General features: G+C 33.6%; 1 protein-coding gene across 4 annotated transcripts in view; it reads right to left on the bottom strand.

Moving 5' to 3' along the window:
- rtkna (rhotekin a) overlaps positions 1-22,975 on the bottom strand; it is a 164,949-nt gene that overhangs the window by 2,425 nt on the left and 139,549 nt on the right. For 3 of the 4 annotated variants that reach the window (XM_056458191.1, XM_056458192.1, XM_056458193.1), the window contains exons 2-11: positions 21,633-21,832; positions 19,749-19,810; positions 16,317-16,370; positions 15,541-15,658; positions 13,289-13,513; positions 12,151-12,245; positions 9,382-9,488; positions 9,174-9,302; positions 5,790-5,955; positions 5,239-5,343 (exon numbers count right to left, since the gene is read on the bottom strand). In XM_056458191.1, coding sequence (XP_056314166.1) covers positions 5,239-5,343; positions 5,790-5,955; positions 9,174-9,302; positions 9,382-9,488; positions 12,151-12,245; positions 13,289-13,513; positions 15,541-15,658; positions 16,317-16,370; positions 19,749-19,810; positions 21,633-21,832 — 1,261 coding nt within the window. Of the gene's footprint in view, positions 1-2,690; positions 2,782-5,238; positions 5,344-5,789; positions 5,956-9,173; positions 9,303-9,381; positions 9,489-12,150; positions 12,246-13,288; positions 13,514-15,540; positions 15,659-16,316; positions 16,371-19,748; positions 19,811-21,632; positions 21,833-22,975 lie in introns of all 4 variants that reach the window. The other variant, XM_056458194.1, reaches the window with a different exon arrangement.

Genomic DNA, 22,975 nt, shown 5'->3' with positions numbered 1-22,975 from the left:
CTTTAAGGCAAGTCATTTAACTCGACAGTACATACAGTGCACGGCAATCTGTCTGAATGGGGAAACATCAAATTGAGTGCCAAGTTTACAATTAAATTTCATATTCGGATCCACCATTAAAATTAAACAACAACCGAGCCTTTAGTTTCATTTCTAAATGTTCGAGTCACATAAACTCTACAGAAAGTCACGTCTGGTCCGAGCCGCTCCTCCAGAGAATCGTCAGTTTATAGCAGGGGTCTCAGATTGCCATTTTAAGGTACTCTACTATTTGGGTTACTTTCAGTTTCTCTCAGTGTGCGGTCGAGAGTAACGCACGTGCAGATTATTTTTGGGGCTCATTTAAATGCTAAAATATATGTCTGTAAGTGCTCTATTTTCACCAAAGCTCTATTTTGTAAATATTCAAGGGTCATTTGATTATAATCAGTTTTATACCACCTGTATTTTATTGTACGAACACCTCTTTATGGCTTACACATTATGCTGGTGGTGATAATTTTGCTAATATTCGATTTAAATGGTCTCATTAATAGATTTTCCACATTTGCATATTAAAAATTGTGTAAAAAATGTGCATTAGTAAAATTTGACTGCTGCCTAAACTGAACATGTAAAAGTAAAAGTGTATATGTACATACTGTTCCCCTCTGTGTTGTAGTTTTCCAAAAAATATATTGAAAAGAATAATTGCCTGTAAATGTCTTTAAAACTTTCTTGAAAGTTACTCAAACTGCATTCTGCTGTCTTATGCTATCTGTTCAACTTTTGGTTAAGTAACAATTGATTTGAACATAACAATTATTATTAATATCCCTTTTATTAAATTGTTGTATTTTAATAGGAATTTAAACTACCCCTTCAATATGTACAACAAGAAACAGAAAGAAGGAGCTTTGATACTCTGGGGAAGAATGTCTGAGTTCATCAATTACAGGTTTCCACTTTTTCGTTTGCTAGGATGTTAAAACGGCCCTCCTATGAATGGTAAGTCACTGATATGGGCCACCTGCCAATTTGAGTTTGAGATCCCTTGGTTCATTCGCCATATTGACCGTTACACTTTTCCCCATTCAAAACTATTCGAGTGACACGTCTTGTGTATTTCTACAGTCTTTGATATTACTAATCAAAAAACAAGTTTTAACTAAAAGTAACACAAAGTTATTGTTTCATTGTATGATTTTTGATCAAATAAAACAATTAAATTAAAAAAAGTAATAATTTTTGAAACTAAACTGATTTTATCTGGTTTAATTTTCACAAATTAAAATAAAATACTAAACTAAAATAGTATCGCTTAATACATTTTTATGTATTTTATTATTTATTAGCTTTTTTAGAATATAATTTGAAAGTAAAATTAAGCAAATAAAAAACAAACATCAAATAATTGTATTAAAAATTAAATACAGCAAATTCTCTAATAATAATAATATAAAATAAATAATAATAACAATAATAATACTAATATAAAATAATAAAATAATAATAATAATAATAATAAATGAATAATAATAATAATAATAATAATAATATAAAATGAATAATAATAATATAAAATGAATAATAATAATAATAATAATATAAAATAAATAATAATAACAATAATAATACTAACATAAAATAATAATATAATAATTATAATAATAATAATATAAAATGAATAATAATAATAATAATAATAATAATAATATAAAATAAATAATAATAACAATAATAATACTAATATAAAATAATAATAAAATAATAATAATAATAATAAATGAATAATAATAATAATAATAATAATAATAATAATAATAAATGAATAATAATAATAATAATAACAATAAAAAATGAATAATAATAATAATAATATAAAATGAATAATAATAATAATAATAATAATATAAAATAAATAATAATAACAATAATAATACTAACATAAATAATAATATAATAATTATAATAATAATATAAAATGAATAATAATAACAATAATAATTCATTTCATATTATTATTATTATTCATTTTATATTATTATTATTGTTATTAATTTATATTATTATTATTAATTTTATATTATTATTATTAATATTCATTTTAAATTATTATTATTATTATTATATTTTATATTAGTAAATATAATAATAATAATAATAATAATTTACAATTAATAGTAATAATAATAATATAAAATTAATAATAATAATATAAATGAATAACAATAATAATAATATAATGTAAATAATAATAATAATATGAAATGAATAATAATAATATAAAATGAATAATAATAACAATAATAATACTAATATAAAATAATATAATAATAATAATATAAAATGAATAATAATAATAATAATATAAAATGAATAATATTAATAATAACATAAAATGAATAATAATAATAATAATATAAAATGAATAATATTAATAATAACATAAAATGAATAATAATAATAATAATATGAAATGAACAGTAATAATAATAATAATAATAATAATAATAATAATAATAATAATAATAATAATAATAATAATAATATAAAATAATAATAATAATAATAATACAGGTCTGAGATCACTGCTATTAATTCATAAATTATTAGAACCATATTTAAATTCTACATTTAAAAACAAGGCCTGGGTTGATGTGGAACAGCAGCATCTTATGTGGTTCGAGCATGAGGTCAGACCACTTCACCTGTCATTGTAATAGGATGAGAGCAGAGCTCGGATCTCAGCAGAAACAGCATTATCCTGCAGCAGGAGCCCCTCGCCAGACGCAGGGGCCACTGAGGAGCCGCAGCAAATGCAGCATTCAGGAAATCAGTGTTTACACAGCAACCAAATAATGATGTGGTGGTGAGGAACGTATGGGATGGATGGTTGGATTAAAGCAGGAAACCAGACATGGATATGAACATATACAGGAGTATGAAAAATTTGAAAATAACAAAGAAAAAGCAGGGAGAAAAGCAGACAAAAAAGCCACAGAGAAAGAGAGAGAAAAGACAGTCAGTTTGTCATTCAGCAGTTAAAGAAGATAAATTGAGAAAGAGAAAGACTCAGATCTGACAGAGGACATGCAGTTTACTGTTAGATTCACAGTCATATCGGTGTTATTCCTGTGCTCATGCATTATTTCTGTCTTATACTAAGGGGCTGTTGAATGCTTGATTCTGATTGGATGATGAACGTTCTAAGCTGTGCAGTTATTTTCAGATAATCTAACAGATAGATTAAGTAGTTCTAGGCAGGTCTTGGCCACATTACAGTTTCATATCACTGAATGATTTCGGTTCTTTCAAATGACTTCACAGTGTACAATAGAAAATAGGCTTTGGCTGATGAATGTCTTAAAATACACTGTAAAAAATATCTGTTAACTAAACAATTCTGTATTTCATGATTCACCTTTTTTTTCTCATTTATTTACAGTTATAAATTGCATTATGGGACCTTGATCTCTGCTCTGTCAACTTTTGATGTTGAAAATTCAACTGTGCAGTTTAGCAAAGTGACTTTTATTGACATTTTAAGTTCGAAACAATATATTGTATAATAAATAATATATAGATAATTAAGTTTGTAAAATAACAGAAAAAGTACTGGCAGTACCGTTTTTGTACTGTAATGTACATCACCAAACCAAACAATACAGTTGAAGTCAGAATTGTAAGTCCCCCTTTGATTTTTTTTTCTTTTCTTATTCTCGTCTCCTGAGACACACAAACAGCACAGTTCTCATTACTATTAATCTTGTGCAGTTGATACATATGCTGGAAATGGTGATGGAAATGTAAGGTGGAAACTGACCATTCGTAAACCATATTGACATTCGTCAATATTTTTATTTTTTATTTGTTTAATAAACAAAACATATTGACCCCAAAATTGTATACATTAATTTATAGTTGAACATTAGGATAACATACATTTTATTGTAATAATCTCAGTGTAGTATATCACATTATGATAGACTGTTGTACCAGAGTAATACGTTGATACATAGCTATGTATTCATTGTGCATTTTGAGTAACTCTGTGGTTTCTTTCATCAAAATAAAGGTAAACTTCACAACTTCACATTATTTCTGTTCAGTTAAAGTCAGAATTATAAGCCCCCCCATTGAATTTTTATCTTTTTTAAATATTTCCCAAATGATGTTTAACAGAGCAAGGAAATTTTTACAGTATGTCTGATAATAATTTTTCTTCTGTAGAAAGTCTTATTTGTTTTATTTCGGCTAGAATAAAAACAGTTTTTAATTTTATAAAAAAACATTTTAAGGACAAAATTATTAGCCCCTTTAAGCTAAATATTTTTCTACAGAACAAATATAATATATATACAATAACTTGCCTAATTACCCTAACCTGTCTAGTTAACCTAATTAACCTAGTTAAGCCTTTAAATGTCACTTTAAGCTGTATAGAAGTGTCTTGAAAAATATCTAGTCAAACATTATTTACTGTCATCATGACAAAGATAAAATAAATCAGTTATTAGAAATGAGTTATTAAAATTATTATGATTAGAAATGTGTTGAAAAAAATCTCTCCGTTAAACAGAAATTGGGGAAAAATAATCAGGGGGGCTAATAATTCTGACTTCAACTGTATATCACTGTAAGAAATATTTTTCCATCTTGTCAACATTAAAACCTGTTGGAGGAAAGATCAATTTCCCATAATATAATTTAAAGGGATAAATAAATAATAAAAAAAAACACAAAATATAGAAACTGTTAATTTACATATATTATTACAGAATACAAATATCTTGAAATTTGAAACATTTCTTTAGGTGAGGTACCCTTAGTAAGTGGAATAATTGATGTCAGATCATTGAAGTAATAATAAAACAATGCACACCCGAGGTGGTAACGTGGCCACAACATGAAGCAGAGTCGCTTTTCACTATCGTGCCGAATGGTTCTAAGAACAGTTAAGTACGATTTTATTTGTATTTCCACGAGATGTGATTAAAGACTTTCTTGGACAGAATTCTGACCATGGTTGGACAACTGGTACTGGTAAAGAGGAAGAGTGCTATTTGTTTATTTTATTTAAAAAAATAATAATTTTATTGAACAAAGGATATATTCCTCCTGGACTGGCATGGAATGAAACGGTTAAGCAAAGTGAAGAAAGACATACAGTAATGTAGATATAAGCTCTGCAGTACTGCTGGTCTTTATATTGTGACAGTACAGAGCATTTGTGAATGTGTGTCTGAAGCAACTCACCCATCTCATGGTACAGAGAGCCCTGCTTTGGTGTGACTATGGCAGGTTTGCGTGGTGATGGAAGCTCGATCTTCATCAGGTCGTCACAGCACTGCCTCCATTGGCCTGTAGAGGGTGCAAGAGGATTAGACACATATGCCATAGAAGTTTTTTGTTGTCACAATGATGAACATACAGCAGCCTACTTTACATTTTGGTGGCAAATTACTTACACGACAGCTAGGTTTTGAAGCATGAATTAAATGATTTGGTTGAGTAACAGACCTGCATTAAAGTTCTGAGGTTCCAGCAAACAGTTGTGTCATTTGCACTCACAGTTTAAAGAATGTTATTAACACAGTTTGCTAATGCAACCAAAACATTTTAAGGAGAATGGATTATTAATAACAACAGTAGAATAAAGCTAAAATATGTGAAAAATAATCAGATTTTTTAAAGAGACATAAACACTTTACTGTACACCACATAAACACAATCAAGCCTTCTGGAATATCTGTTAAATATATATTACTGTGCAACCTGTTTAGTACACAAACAGTTGCTGCACTCACTCATATCATAGAACTGCTGCCAGAAAGCTTCCATCCAGCGCTGTGTGTCTTCTCTGCTGTCTGCCGATAGTGTGTGCGTCACCTCCTCTCCTCCATACTGGTTAGTGATACAGATGTTCTGTGCTTTGCTCTGAGGGTCCTTCTCTGCTGCTCTTATTCTCGTCTCCTGAGACACACAAACAGCACGGTTCTCATTACTAATAATCTTGTGCAGTTCATGCATATGCTGGAAACTGTGATGAAAATATATAGTGGAAACGGACATTTCATCAATATAGTCGGAAAGTCGCCAGTTCGATCCCAGCTTGGAGTGAGTTGGGTGGTGTAGGACCCCACACAAAAAGGTGAATTCATTCAATAACAAAACATTACTACACTGCACATAGACATACAACTGTTGTTTTTTGGAACGATTTCCATGGTGAAACAGAGCAAAAACAGACAATTTTCTGAGTCCACATTGTAAATGATCTAATAATAACTTATTGTTAATTGAACTGTGTATCAATTCAGTGTACTGACCCCATATCTTGAATTTAGATTAAATTTTTAGTGGCATGGGATTATTTTGGTGGTAGTTCTTGCCCCAAGCCCCAATTAATTCCACATCTAGTGGAATCAAAGGAGTGAAACAAGTCAGCTACAGTAGCAGAACTGTTGAAGGAGCTTTTACATGTACAGTAGATATTTCCCTTCAGAGCCTGCAGGTGTCAGAAGAGCTTCAGCAAAGTGTCTGCAGTATGTAGCGGTCACCTGAGAGCTGAGGAATGTGCAGACTCACAGTGCAGCTCTCAGATGTTCAAACAAAGTCTTTGTGCTGGCGACACGCAGAGCTCTCAGGGCACTCAAAGACCCAGATCCACTGCACCACTAACAAAAAGCCTTTTCACAGTTACAGACACAATGAAGAATGCTCTGATGGCTACATCTCCGCTAAAAACAGAAAATGCTTCTGAAAGAACACTTTCAAAACATTGACCATAAAAAATATCTCATGATATCTCCAAAAGCAGAATAATGACCCTGATATCATGAGCATGAGCATGTTTTCAAATTCCCACAGCAGCATCGTTAGTGTTGTCACGAAAATGTTCCGACTTTTATACAATAGTTACAAAAAAAGTATCATTATTTTAAACCATTTGCAATACCAGATTAATTCAAATGTCTTTATTTCTTCTTTTGCGTCTCTTAAAACATCATTCATAGCTCAATGTTAGGGTTAGTTCAATGTTAGGGTTAGAATTCTTCAAGGATTTTTATTACTGGCCCATTCAGGCCACTTGCCCTGATTTTCACTTGCCCTGTCAAAATGTTTCAATCGCCCACCTGAAAAATAATAACCAAAGTAGTAAAATAAAATAAAAATCAACATGTTTAAATTTCCTCCATCAGTCCTTACTCATCATGGCCTCCCAATCATCCCCATCCACAGAATTGACTCTATCACTGTCTCTCCACATCACCAATAGCTGGTGTGTTGTAAGTGCACTGGCGCCGTTGTCCTGTGGCTGCTGTCGCATCATCCAAGTTGATGCTGCACACTGGTGGTGGTGTGGAGAGACCTCGCCTCATGATTGTGAAGCGCTTTGGGTGTATGGCCATACTCAATAAATTCACTATATAAATATACACATTATGTTTGTTTTTGTCATTGCTTTAAACCATATTACACAATTTTTTTCATGTAGTACTCAAAAACAATTAACAATTATTAATTAAAATTTTAGTATAAGATAATAAAATACTAGACTAACTTATAGTCTAGTATAATATAGTCAATACTAACTTATAGTTAATTATATAAAACATTCTTGTCTACAGGTAGGTCTACTGTCATTTTCCAAGGCATTTTTTCCTCAACTGTTCCCTTTCAGTTTAGACTGTGTTTTCGGTTGGGTGTTGTGTTTTAATGACGGTATTTTGACGTTGTTTGTTAAATTTAGGCCCAATCTCAATTCTATTTTTGTATCACTACCCTTCCCCTTGGCCCTTGGAACAGAGTGTTAAGGGGAAGGGCTTCATATTTTACCCCTAAGTAATGGGACAACACTGCAACACCAGCACACGTCATTATATGTCATCGCAATCTCTTGCTTCATATGAGATCAGACGATCGCGACTGTTGTAGTTATTCCAGTTGCGTTATTTTTTGATATTTATCTTCAGGAAATCACTGAAGGTAACGATATCATGTTATCATACTGATATAATGTGGCAATTAGATCATAATTGTCACAGGAATCAGTCTCATGCTCTCCATTCCTCCATGTAATTGTACTCTGCATTTACACAGTGGCCATATTCTTCTATGTAAACACACCAAAACAACATTAAAATTATAGCAGACACTGTAAAAAGGTTATTCACAGCTACTAGACTTTTCTGACAGGGTATCCCAGTGTCATCGAGTGTCAGAATGTTGTAAGACTACTATACAGGAGTTATTATTAGGGATTATAGGATTTTATTTTAGCGTTTTATTTTAAAAGCATGACGGTAAAACATGAACGCAGTTATTAATGTATTAAAACAGGCTTGTTTGTTGTAAAAATTCGTAATAATTCATGTAAAAATTCGTGACAAAAAGTTTGTGTATTTCCTCACTTGTGCAGCCATTCTGCTGTTGTAGCTGGTGTATTCTGGGAAATATTATTACCCCTTGGTTTCAAGTGTGGGCCTGAAAAATCTCTGTTTCGAGGGGTATCTAGCCCTTCCCATTAGCCCTACGCCTTCAATCTAAAGAGAATTGGGACCCACCTACCCCTTCACGTGAATGCACAAAATGAGGGGTAGGGGTAAGGGCTAAGGGTTAGAATTGGGATTGGGCCTTAGTCTTTCAGTTGAAGTGTAAGAACATGTAGTAGACAATTCTGAGTGTGCTACAAACAGGTGAGAGGGCTTGACAAACCTGTAGAAGACTCTTTCCTCTCCTTATGCAGCAGACACTTTCCTATAAACATTCGGCTATAAAAACTCAATAATAATAATAATAAACCTGCTAAACTAACAAACTTGTCATGACATCTATATATTGCTACTCTCTTGTGATTCTAAGTGCTTAATTTATCCTCATTTGTAAGTCACTTTGGATAAAAAACACATTTGCTGAATGAATAAATACAGGGTGGTTCAAAAACATTACCACAACTTTGAGAATCTGTATTTAATCAAAGAAACATGATGGAACCTTGGGTAATTAATCAATGTGAAGAGGACTTAACAAACTTAAGTTCATAGAGGTTCAATAGATGTTCAATATGACCCCCTCCAGACACTCGTGTGACATCAACTCGAAAGTTGTGGTATTCTTTTTGAATCCCCCTGTATAAATTTAAATGTAAAATTCAGCATTTCACAACACTAGCACTGAATATGGTTTACTTTGTTGATGCCGATAGTTAAGACAGGCTCGACGTTGGCCTCCATGTCCTCTTTTTGATGATAGCAGAAGAGATTTGTCCCTTTCAAGACACCATAGACGTTCGTCCAGCCCTGTGGCTCACCACCAAGCTTGAAAATAAAAGAAAGAAACAGAACATTAGCCAAAACAAATCTGAAATCTGAATACTCAAAGTGTTTTCATACACACCTTTACCCGCAGACAGCCACTCATCATCTGCTGTGTCATACAGTGAGGTTGAGCAGCCAGACGACAACATACACTGCCATACAGAGGCAGCCAGTATGAACACTCCTCTATAGACAGACAGACGAAAAAAGAGACAGTAAAGATAGATAAACCAACAAAGTCAGAAGATGTATTGTTGAAACATAGTAAACAAGCTATTTAAGTGACGTCATGTTTTGCACCCTATATTTTAAGCACATATTTTATGGCAAACCAAACTATCATCTGGAAGAGCGAACAGCCCTGGTTCAGACTGCAGTAACTCCTTGAACATAAAGACGGCTATAAGCGCCTCTTATTGGCCATTCACACACCACGAGCGACCATCCAGAGAGGTTTATGAGCGTGACCCTAACACAATAAATCCGACAGATGTCCACAAAACAAACTCTCTCTCTCACTCACACACACACATACAGATGTGCCCTGCAGGCATGTCTGTAATTGATTACCTGCAATGTGAAGAAAACTAGCATGTCATAAAATAAATGTGCTTTAAATAAAAATCCAGAAGCACTTGTTGACAGTCTTATGAGACAATATATCATCTCACTTCAGATTACAATCTCACTTTCATAGGAGTTAAATGGCAAATTATAATCTCCAACTGTATTTAAATCATTTAATTTATTTAATGTTTATTATTATAATGATTAGTAAATTAGATATAATATACATTTTAAGCCCTCTTTGTGATTTTTTAAATTCTTTTTTTAAATATTTCCCAAACACCAAAGAAAATGTTATTAACACATTTTCAAATAAAATAGTCATGATAATTAATTTTTAGTAACTGATTCTTTTGTCTTTATCATTACGACAGTACATAATATTATATTAAAATTATGATATTATTTCCTTCAGCTTAGTAAGTGATTTATCAGGGGTCACCACAGCAGAATGAAAAGCCAAGTACTCTGGCATCTGTTTTAAGCAGAGGATGCCCTTCCAGCTGCAACCCAGTATTGGGAATTATAAAATGAATGTAATACATAATATTACAATATAATATATTATTATATTTATATAATATAAAATATTATAGTTAAAGTAAGTCCAAGGCACTCGAAAAACGTGGAAATTTTTAATAAAGGCTTTTTAATATTTTTTCCGCATTTTCGAGTCCCTTTTGCTGTTTATTCTGATGAATCCCTGACACAAAGAGCACCGACCCATTAATTAAGCTACCCCTGAGCACTTTTTGTTTGATTTTGAACAATATTAAAGTTATTTTGCAAGATTATAGTATTTAGCTTAAAAGTGTGGTCCACTACGATATCATAATTTAAACTTTAGTTGATGTGTAATGTAGCTGTGTGAACATAAACAACATCTCTGAATGTAGTAACGCTCAAAGCTTAATGCAAAGGGAGACATTGGCTTTTACAGAACTAGCTTTGCAAAGCCTACAGCGAACGAATTTTGGGGACTACAAAAACATACATTCAGGCTAGTGAGATCACAAACGCTTCAGGTTACGCGTATTCACCATGCGCATACACCCTGTGCAGCGAAGGGGCATGGCCAGAGGTGCTGTGAGGTACAGCATAGAAAGCTAAAATGCCGTCCAAAAGATGCTATTTCCACAGAGCTTCTTCTGTTTCTGTATTTCTGTAAGGACACGACACAAAGAGCGAAGTGCTTACAGTTTAATTTTAATTATGTTCCAGAGAATTATAAAAAATGTATAGCTAGCATTTGACAAAGGTCAGCTTCCGGAATCTCTCCCAGTTCAGTGCTGGATTCAGCTTAAAATTCCTCCAACCGACGAAGCTGTGGATTGTGGATTGTGCACTTACAATCTGTAAGTGTTTTTATTTGTTAAAATTGATCAATTACACGCACAGTTTCTAGCATTAACGGTATATTGTAGCAAGGACATAATCAAGGATCTAAACAACGGGAAATGCTGTTTGGCACTGTTAACAATTTAGCTACAAATTCATATGTATCAGTCAAACCACTGTAAACAGCTACAGCGCTACAGTGTTTCTCTATGCAGACGGTTTTTGTGCATTCTACATGTCAAATAACAAACTCGCAAAAGATATGAGAACGCTTCATATTACTTACACATGCTTATAACCTGAATACATGGTAAAGACACTTGTCAGATTTTATTTTAGAGAGCAGGCGTGATGTTCAGCTGTGTGCTCTTTTTCTGTCTGATTCACGCAGCTAACACTGCTAACAGCTGCTCTGACTGACTGTTTACACAGGGCAAAAGCACGTGACGTGGTGACGTGAAGCCAATCCTCAAATCTCAACACATTATGTTAGCTGACCAATCAGAGCCTCTTGAGGGAGGGCCTTTCGGAGGAACTATGAAATATGGCAGTTGTTTCCATGTTAGCTGAGTAGTAGTATATAATCAAAGAGAGATATATGAAGAAAAAACTTGATTTTTTACAAATGAAGCATGAGCAGACATTGCTTTGCATCCTATAAACACAGCCAAACCTTAAAACTAAACTCTGGACCACCTTTTTAAAGTCCAATTTAAAAGATTAACTAGATTAATTAGGTTAAGTAGGCAAGATAGATTAAGTATGTGAGCTATTGGACAACAGTGGTTTGTTCAGTAGCAAAACATTAAAATACTTGCGCAGTATTTTAAAAAGAAAAATGAAATAATGTAATGTTTTGTCATATAAAGTATTTTGAAGAAGGATTTTGTCATAAATAAAAGCAGTTTTATAAAGACAGTGGTAAAAAGAGATGGCAGCTCACCGTTTCCTGTGATGGTGAGGTCGTGTGTACGAAAGCTGTCCTGAACATGAGAGAGATTGAGGGTCGTATGAGCCAGAAGATGATATTTGGGCCCCCTGTAAATGACAGATGGGTAATATGCAAACATATTTAAATTAGGTACTGTTAATCAAATATAAACATAATTAAATTACTTATACAGGTTGATGAATAACTAACATTAGCGGTGAATACATCACACATTAATCAGCATTTGCTGAAAATAAAGAAACACTACTAATCAATTAAGTACTTTTGTGGAAAATTTGTAAAATTTTAAAGAAATTAAAATGTTTTAATTGACAATACATTACTGCTATTTATTTATTTATTAATAATAAAAATATTGTAATTTCATTTGAACTTGGTTTTGGTGAAATTTCAATAAATAAATTAGATGAAAGCTGTCAACTCAGCAGGTTTATATATAAGGTTTCCATCAAACAGCAAAAATATCATACAATATAAGTCAATACAAACATTTCAAACAATATCGATGTATAAAAGACCCTGTGACATTGAATACTGAAGTAATAATGCAGGTAAATTCAGTTTTGCCACCACAAGAACAAATTAGATTTTAAAATATATTAAACTACAAAACAGTTCCTTTATTACAATAAGAATATTTGACAAATTTATGTTTTTGCTGCATTTGTGATCAGATAAATGTTGTGATCAAAGCCTTGGAAAGAGTGAGATTTTTAAAATAATTTAAGCATAATAATATTATAATAATATATTAATTTTATCATTTGCAAGTGAATTTTTCTGTAAGGTAAAAGTTTGATCATTTTCTACTTGGATGAGAAATTTGATCTATAAGTTTATCTGTCGATTGGAGAATTCTCAGAATAGCATTTTAATGTTGTTGATAAACCCTATAGGCTTACTGAGGTGTGTTATCAGTCATCTTTGATGAAATATTGGCATAACTGTCTTTTTTTAATGTATATTGTGTGGTTTGTATTGTTTTGTTTGTCTTTTGTACTATTGGACCTAGTGTCTGGAATAAAGAGAATCATTTGCTTGTTTTACATCTATAAGCTTATTGTAGGTCTACAGTGCATCTAAATCTACCATCACCAGTGTGTGTGTGTGTGTTTCTCTACACACTCACGGCACAGAGGGCACAGGCAGCAGGATTGTGGCTCCTCCTCCATTGCTAGTGGGACTGCAGGCTCCAGGCTCTAAGGACGCCCTCATTTTCTTTCCTGCTGACCTGCCCAGAGACGAGCTCAGCTTGCTGGCCAGTTTGCGCGGTGTGCTGCCTGCTGAACAGTCGTCCTCTGAACAACAGCTATACATCTCCACCCGCAGCTCGAACCCAGGGGCCGCTTCATTACTGCACACAGCAGGAATGCATCACATACATGCCAAGTTATTACACTCATTAAATTTGCATATGTGCAAATGCACATTTTTATTCAGTAAACACTACTCACTACTCTTCAAACATGTATGGCCAGTAAGCTTTTTTTTCTGAATGAATCTAATGCTTGGAATCAGTGAGGATTCAATAAATTAAGAGCTCAGCAGGCACAGGACGTCAAGATGATGTCAGATGTTGAGACAAATGGTGTGTCTAGCAGGACCACAGTGCTGCATAAATAAACAATCATAAATATGAACACAACAATAGACGTAAGAGTTATTTTAACCCTTGTTTATCCCATTTAATAAAGTTACACTCATGTACTTAACCCTTTGACTGCCCCTCTACAAAACGGTTGACCATATTTTGACTGCTTTAACTAATGAGTGTTAAAGTCATATAAAGAATGGCTGTTTTAAATAGTAGTTTACAAAAAAAAAAAAACATAATCCTGTTGCACAACTACATTTGATTTTGGTTTCGTTGTAAAAAGAAAAACCAAGGAGGCATGTCAAATGAGAATCTGAAATATTTTATGGCATACTTAACAGTATTTTAGTATTCAAAAATGTTTTATTTTGAATATATTTTTTTTTAAATAAATTGTTCTTACACTTCATATTTTCAGATTTTTCATAGTATATATAATAATCCCGGTACTTTTACCATAAACTGACATTTCAACCATTTGGTAGAGGTTGATATTTTAGAAATGATGGGATGTGTTGAAAAAAAAAAATCCATTGATTGTGTTAACTAGAGACATTAGGAGATAAGAAATGCAATCCAAAATTTTTTTTCTTGGTGGGGTAGTTAAAGGGTTAATGGACAGAAATGTCTATGTCCAAAAACTGTCATAAAAATATCATATATTAATATACTTTTGTACTTTGACTGATGTCATTTTTTTCACCACCATCAGTTCTACCATCAAGTGGATCCTTCATGAGATTTATGAGTTTATCGTTTCTGTTGAACACAAAAGTTCTTTTGAAAAATGTCAGAAATGTCCTGTAACCACTGACTTCCCATTGCTGATGAGATCAACTGCTACTGGTTTCCAACATTTTTCTAAATAATCTCTTTTGTGTTCAACCGAAAAAAATTAACTCAAACAGGTTTGTGACTAGTGAAGAGTGAGTGAATGCTCAGTTTTGAGTGAACTATCCCTTTAAAATATTAAATGATCTTCTTAATTATATAAACATTTGTTTTATATTTATAGATTTTTTGCTTATACATTGCTGTTTAAGGACAGGAATCCTGTGTGTATTATAACCTACATCATTGTGGCAAGGGACTGTAGTCGGGGCTATACGCACGTATACTCAGTATGCTTACTTTTTTCCACGAGTTGTTTGGGTATTACCACTTCTGAGGATCAATAATTGCGTATACGCTCGGTATACTCACCTGGTTTTTTCTGATTAAACTTTCCTAATTGATATGTATTCACGTCCCCTTTAACTGTATACAGTATACTAAATGTTTTTTTTTACTCGCATCGTAATTTGTTGCAATTGGTGCATTTTTGTTTAACTTGCGCCATTCCCCGCCCCCTGACGACCGCAGCAGCAGTAAGAAAATGTTGTGAGTTCGAAGACCACAAGTCAACTGAATAGCGATGTCTTGCTGAAACGCTCAGGTAAATTTAGAAAATAGCATGGGCGTCGCTTTAGCCCTCCAATATTTCTAGCTAATGAATCAAAGAAACATTGACTTTCGTCGTTTCTTTGCCTACTTTGATTTAAAATTTGGGTCGGGTGTAATAGTACACCACCTTTTATTATAGGACTACACCACTGAAGGGAGTCTCAAAATAGCGACACCCCTCCCTTCTCCCCCACGTCATAGAAAAAAAGCGGGCTCCCCAAAAGGCATTGGTATAGTTCGAACACTGCATCCAAGTGTGTGAAAATTTGGAGACTGCACTCAAATTTACTGTGTGAACTATATACATGCTAAATGTGTGAAATAAATGTCCGGAAAGCACTCACAAGACGATTGTGTTGTCAAAGCAGATGTCCGTCAGCGTCCTGTCAACCATCACCATATCTGTGTCAAAGATCTCTCCCCCCAGCTGCAGCAAGCAGAACACAGCACAGCGGTGCAGCTCTGAAGGCAGACAGACAGACAATTACATGATTTCAACTCAAGCATCACACTGTAAATCCTTAACCAGTCTAGCTGCAGATCTGGCCCAGTGCCTGTAAAATCCCCAGAGCTCCTCTGGTCATTCAGGAAACATTTACTCCTGCACCTGCATGTCTGCTTCTTCCCCCAACACTAATACCTGTGTATTTTCTTCCCTGTACAAATTGTAGTACATGAATAATTGTGACACAACGGGCCCTAAACGTTCTTTCTCGAATCATTATGATGATTATTAAAATATATGTTCCTATTAGCAGGATAAAGCACACGTAAAAGCTTTCCCATGAGAGTGTAACACATGCAAGTGGGTTCCTGTGTCACATTTATCAACATAATATCAGCTCAGTCTCTGCTCTAAGCACCTTAGGCGAAACTACATTACTCACTGTGGTCTGGAAAACTACTTTCAATGCCAGTAATAATATTCTGTTTACCCAGAGGGCTCTGCTGGACCTGAACGCTTCATTATTAAATGTGTTTTTTGTTATCGGTATAGTGAATAATGAGCAGTATTGTCTTTTGTTTGTGTGTTTGTGCGGGTTATTCAGATCAAATACATTCTAGACCAACCACATTGTTGTTTTAACCTGAATATCAGAGTTAAAAAAACAGATGTTACCTCCTTTATTCTTAAAATACTCAGTGTCTTTCCACATTAGAGGTATCCGGAGATCTGTAAAAGGTCAGAGAGAAACACACAAGGTAAGAACACACACATACACACAGTGTCTCTCACAGCTTCGAGCAACAAACCTCGTCTGTCACTCCATGTCAGTCAGGAGAAAAATCCATCTGAAACACACATCTGGTCTTTTACGCCTTGCTGTCAGTCGGTATGAATCTACATTATCCTACCGGTCCACCCACAACATTATTACAGCCCACCTGGATGAGTCTATCTATCTAGATCTGCGTAATAACAGCAGAACTTTGTTAAAGTAATATGAAGAGGCTGTTAGGGAATAATTAGTAGGGTACTGACTGATAGACAGCAGACAACAAAATGAAGGCTGTATGTGGGAACATTAGATTGTATGTGTGTGGGATGAACTAAATAATAAACAGTCTGGATGCTTTTGAATGGTGGCACAATGGAGCATGTGCACAAATCCCACACAGAATCAGCAGCTGAAGAAAGCGAAGGAGATTCTGCAGAAGCGGAATGCTGACGTTAAATGTTACAAATGCCTTGTCTATTTTTTAATGTTTATGTAATATTAAGTACAATTTTGTCATGCGCTTAAAGCCACAATATGTAATTTTTACCACTAGAGGGCGTGTAATTTCACACCAAACAAAGGCGTAGTTTGATGATGCCATGACTGTGTGTAGAAGCACAGGAGTTGTGTAGTATTTATATTCAGTGTTGGGCAAGCTACTTGAAAAATGTAGTGAGCTAAGCTATTAGCTACTCTACTTAAAATGTAGCTTAACTACACTAAAAGCTCCCCTTTGGGAAATGTGCCAAGCTAAGCTAAAAGCAACTAGGTAAAAATAGCTTAGCTACATCTAAACTATTTTGGCAATTCTCATTTTTAAATCGAAGCAACTTAAATCCATATCTTAGTGATCAATAAAACTGCCAATGAATCATATGAAGCATGATTGTTTCGTTCAATTATTTACTGTAAATAATATGCTGTCCTAAACAGAAACAACTTAAAGTATATAACAGCCAAAACAAAAAAATACAATAAAACTAGGTGTTACACATTTAAAATACTATAGTAACTTATTGCTATCGCCAAGCTACTGCGGGATGTAGTTAAGCTGGTAGCGTCACTACTCATAGCGACGCTACTGCCCAACACTGTTAATATTAATAGTGATTATTCAGCTTGTTTTAAAGGTAAAATCACTTGATTTTGATGTATTTCTGAAAACAAAACTGTATTTTTTTACTTATCTAGAAAATACTTCTTGATACAGGAATTTTTAGATATTTGTATATACATTGTCAGTAAGTGGTGTAATGGATCACAGTTGATTCGTATGGATCACAACCCACGGTTCGGTTCGGAACACACGTGGCCCACGGATTAATAAATATTTTTACTGGTAGATTAGTCCTAAATTTGTAACAATCACGGAGAGATGGCCTCTCGCATCATGCTTTCATTCACATGTTTGATGTGTTTTCAGTCACTACTTCTTTAGCCTCCGTCAATGCATTCAGTGTAAACAGCACAATTAATCATTAAAAGATCGAGACCTCAACACAAACGCAACATAAATTATAAATGATGGTGATTTGCAAATGTTTATTAATCCTTTGAATTGCTGCATTCAAATCTGTATTTGAAAAAATGCAAAAACCCAAAAACAGATTCAGTTTTAAGTCTTTTGAGTTACAAAACAGTTAAATAACACACATACTGGGATAACAGTTTATAGTTTAGATAAAACCACTGATGTTTATGGTAAAGATTAAAATCACCGTCATATGCATTTCATGACCCTCAGAAATGAAATTTTTAGGCAGCAATTACATTATTTAAGCAATAGGTGGCAACAACCAGCCATCAAAAATATGCCACTGAATAATTCTTTAAAAATGACACATCTAGCAATGAAACGTGAAGTTTTATGAGTGAATCACTGAATCATTTATTGAAAATCAGACAATATAACAAAATTTTAATGTTAGATGTACAGATTTATCGTCATCAGCAAAAGTAGTAGTAAAAGTGAATTTTTCACAGTGCTGAATATTTTACTATGTACTTTTATTCAGCTGATTATTTCTTCATTTTATTTTTTAATAAAACTACAGCTTCTAAGTTCTGTTTGTTATAACCAAAAGTGTCCTGCAGTACTGTTTTTGTAATAAATGGACACAAATTACATTTGTCACATCCTCTTTTTGACTGATCCGAAAAATGGTCTGATCCATGACCAAAAAACCATCATGTGATCTGAACCATCCATTTCACCACTATTGTCAAGACATTCTACTATTACTATTTCTACTATAGCATTTTTTGCTGTGCACCATGGTAGTTACGCACTAAGTTATGTCGCTGTTTGGGAACGCAGCCTAGTTTGTTCATGTATTTACTTTTACATCTGTCCTCTATGGAGAATAAATTAACTGGATATGATTTTCATGTTAAAGAAGAAAGAGTCCCAGCATACTTATCAGTGTCCACAGATGATCATATTTCAAAATGTTTGCCAGTGGATACATATTTATCTCTATGTTTCAAACTCCAGATTTCATTAAAATGATACTGCATAAGTTCATTCACCAGTTGCACTAGAAGAACAACAAAGCCTTTACCTAGAGTTCATTCCAAATTAAGCTTAAAATGCAGTAAGTTTCTGCTGATTCCATCTGTGGCTACAAATGAAAGTGATTTACATTAGTGTGCGTGTGACGCTATAAGGTCCTCTATAACCCTCTTCATAATGATGTCATAATTACAGCACTTACAGGGTATCAACCCTACAGGCCTCTCACTGTGGGCCTCAAACACAGATCATCTATAGTCAGAAGTTTGAACTGGTGGTTAATGGTGTTGGGTGTTTAGAGGGAGGCTGGTCCCTTGCAAAGATACAGACAGTGAGGAGGGGAGGACGACTCGTAAAAGAAGCCCCACAGCAGACTCAGACACAAGTGCTGATATATAAAACAGCAGGGGTGTGATTTAGTGCACAGACACCCATATAAACAGACTGGTCTGCATGATTTACACACAAAACACACAATCAAATTCAGTGTCGTATATAATACTGTTCAACATGAATGGTGTTCATAAGATGGTTTTTCTTTATCTTTTTTTATGTTTTTGAAAAAAAAAAGACTGATCAGTACTGGAATTATTTGATAGAAAATATAAAAGATCTGAAATTAATCAGAAATTGACAAACAATTGTCATGAAAATGCTTGTTATTCTAATTTAATTTGTCTTAAGATTGTAATACATATCTGGGATGTCATCTTTGTTTTAATTTTTAAAAACATTTATCTTTACTTTTGAAAAGTAGTGCATGTTTTTTTCCCATTTGTAAAGTGATGAAAATGGCATAAATTAGTTTCCACAAACATACCTGAAATGGCTACTTTGCCTTTACATGGGGATCGGTCATCCATTGGTCCTGCATCAGAAGACCTGAGGAGAAACATGTATGCTCAAATAAATACAGAAATGTTTGGACTTCTCAGGTATCTCAGGTATCCCTGGGTACTTCTAAAACTGCTGATACATATTGAGCTTTAACTGTATGAAAACAAATAGACAGTACTCACAACATTGAACTCTATTTGTCCTTAATACTATTCGATGTCATGTGCTTTGTGGCTAGCCAATTTCCACTACTTTATTTTCTACTATTTAGAACAACATACAGTATATACCTGAGTGACAAGAATGTGAAAACGTATTTATCCGAAACAAATAGACAATAATGTTAACAAAAAAGTGCAAGGTAAAAAGTAACTGAGGATGTGATATCTGCTACCAGATCTATTTTCAGTTGTCAGACACACACATGAAAATATACTAAAGTAATTTATAGTAAATATTATAGTTTTAATAAAATACTATAACACTTTAGTATTATAGTATTTGTTTTTTAACTATACTGACACCTCCAATAGAGATAGAGAATGTTGTGCAATCAGCTAAAATGTTGCTGGAATTAGTTTTTATGTTTGGGTGATATATATTGCATGATCAAAATTACTGAGGTCTATGTCTATGTATTGTGCGATAAGGCGATATATTGAATATTATGACAGGCCTAAATACTGGTTCACAAAACAAAACAAAACAAAGTGAAACGAAACAAAGTGAAACGAAACAAAGTGAAACGAAACATAGTGAAACAAAACAAAACAAAACAAGAAACTAAATGAAACGAAACGAAACGAAACAAAAAACGAAACGAAACGAAACAAAACATGAAACGAAACGAAACGAAACGAAACAAAACAAAACAAAACAAAACAAAACAAAACAAAACAAAACAAAAAACAAAGTGAAACGAAACAAAGTGAAACGAAACAAAGTGAAACGAAACAAAGTGAAACGAAACATAGTGAAACAAAACAAAACAAAACAAGAAACTAAACAAAACGAAACGAAACAAAAAACGAAACGAAACGAAACACAACACAACACAACACAACACAACACAACACAACACAACACAACACAACACAACACAAAACAAAACAAACAAAACAAAACAAAACAAAACAAAACAAAACAAAACAAAACAAAACAAAACAAAACAAAACAAAACAAAACAAGAAACGAAACGAAACGAAACGAAACGAAACGAAACAAAACAAAACAAAACAAAACAAAACAAAACAAGAAACAAAACAAAACAAAACAAAACAAAACAAAACAGAACAAAACAAAACAAAACAAAACAAAACAAAATTCATATTGCTTTTTTTGATTCAACCAGAGTTGAGACCAGTGAAAAAGTGAGGCATGTTAGGTGGGCAGCAGGGTTTGAATTGACACTTATTCAATTGAATCGCTCAACCAAAGCAGTCACATTTTTTTTTTAATCAGAATAAAACCTGCCAAATGTGAACACAACCTTCAATTAAGATTTACCACTTTGACACTAGCTGTAAAGAGACAATCCTAATAAAATATTTAAGATCAACCAACTAAATGGACAGCACTCACAACGTTGAACTCTTTCTAACCTCTAACTATTTGATGTCATGTGCTTTGTGGCTAGCCAATTTCCACTACTTTAGTCAAAACGTTCTACTATTTAGAAGACAACATATGTACCTGAGTGACAATATAACAGAAATCCTTGATCCCAAGAAACTGGCCTGTTATCCGATTTCCCTTTAATAAAGCATCGCCAACATCAAAGACACCAACAAATTTCCCATCTAATTTGGTTTAGCCAAACTTTGTTAGGTGGACACAACCTGCATTGATTGAATTGAGTAAGACTGACCTGCGTGCGACCCGTTGCATGACCTGCGCCTCCTTCATGCGCTGCAGCTCTGACATGTAGGCCATGATGCGAGCATTGCAGGTCAGGAGACTCTTGGAGGCCTCCAGCGCTTGGTCCCTCTGAGAGCACGCAGCCAGCAGCTTACAAGCACCCTCGCGCATACGGATCTCATAGTCAATCTTCTTCTGGATGTCACTGTCCTGGAAAAACAGAACGAGCATAATGTCAGTTTTGCTGACCACTAATTGTGCAAATTATTCTGCGCACACATTAAAGAGTTTACTCAAAATTATGGTGATTCTTTTCATACAGCTAGACCAGGGGTGCCCAAATTTTTTCTTATGAACTAAACTTGATTGAGAGTGGTGGGACAGAGGTAAATATATGAAATTGTTGTCAATGTAATTTCCTAATTTATTATTATAATTCATTATAGAATTTAATTAATACTATAATTTATTACATTTAACATACTTTAATTGCATTAAGAATTAGATGCTTTGTTTCCAGTGAGGACTTGTTCATGCTTTTATCAGCACCAGGGTTGATTACTGTAACGGCCTCCTCACTGGCCTTCCCAAAAAGACAGTCAGACAGTTGCAGCTCATCCAGAACACTGCGGCCAGAATTCTGACCAGAACCAGAAAATCAGAGCACATCACACCTGCCCTCAAGTCTTTACACTGGCTCCTAATTACATTCAGAATAGATTTAAAAGGATTATTACTTGTCTATAAATCACTAAATGGCCTAGGACCTCAATACATTACAGATATGCTCACTGAATACAAACCTAACAGATCACTCAAATCTTTAGGATCAAATAAACTAGAAATTCCAAGAGTTCAGTCAAAGCAGGGTGAATCGGCTTCTAGCTATTACACCCCCTGCTGCTGCAATCAGCTTCCAGAAATGATCAGATGTGCTCCAACATTAGGCACATTCAAATCAAGACTTTTTTTCTTATACTTGTCTTTTTTTATTCTTGTTTATGTAAAGCACTTTGAATTGCTACTGTGTATGAAATGTGCTATATAAATAAACTTGCCTTGCCTTGCCTTAATAATAATAATACATTTTTGTACATTTTATAATAAACATCTTACAATAAAAAACATGAATAATCCTATTTATAAGACTAAAAATGATTCTCTTACTGTTGTCTTCTGAAATGTCCGCTATCATAAATCAAAGGTTGTCGCTATATAAATCAAAGGTTATCGTGGGCCAACTTTGACCCTAGTTTAAGCATCTCTGAGCTAGACCAACAAATGGTTCTTAGCTTTATTTCCTCATAATATTATGAGTCCAAGAACAATTCATGTTAACAAATGTATTTGATC

The sequence above is a fragment of the Danio aesculapii genome, chromosome 5, assembly GCF_903798145.1.
Source record: "Danio aesculapii chromosome 5, fDanAes4.1, whole genome shotgun sequence".
NCBI lineage: Eukaryota > Metazoa > Chordata > Actinopteri > Cypriniformes > Danionidae > Danio > Danio aesculapii.
Note: the sequence above shows the minus strand (reverse complement) of the source record. Positions and strands in the feature narration are given on the sequence as shown.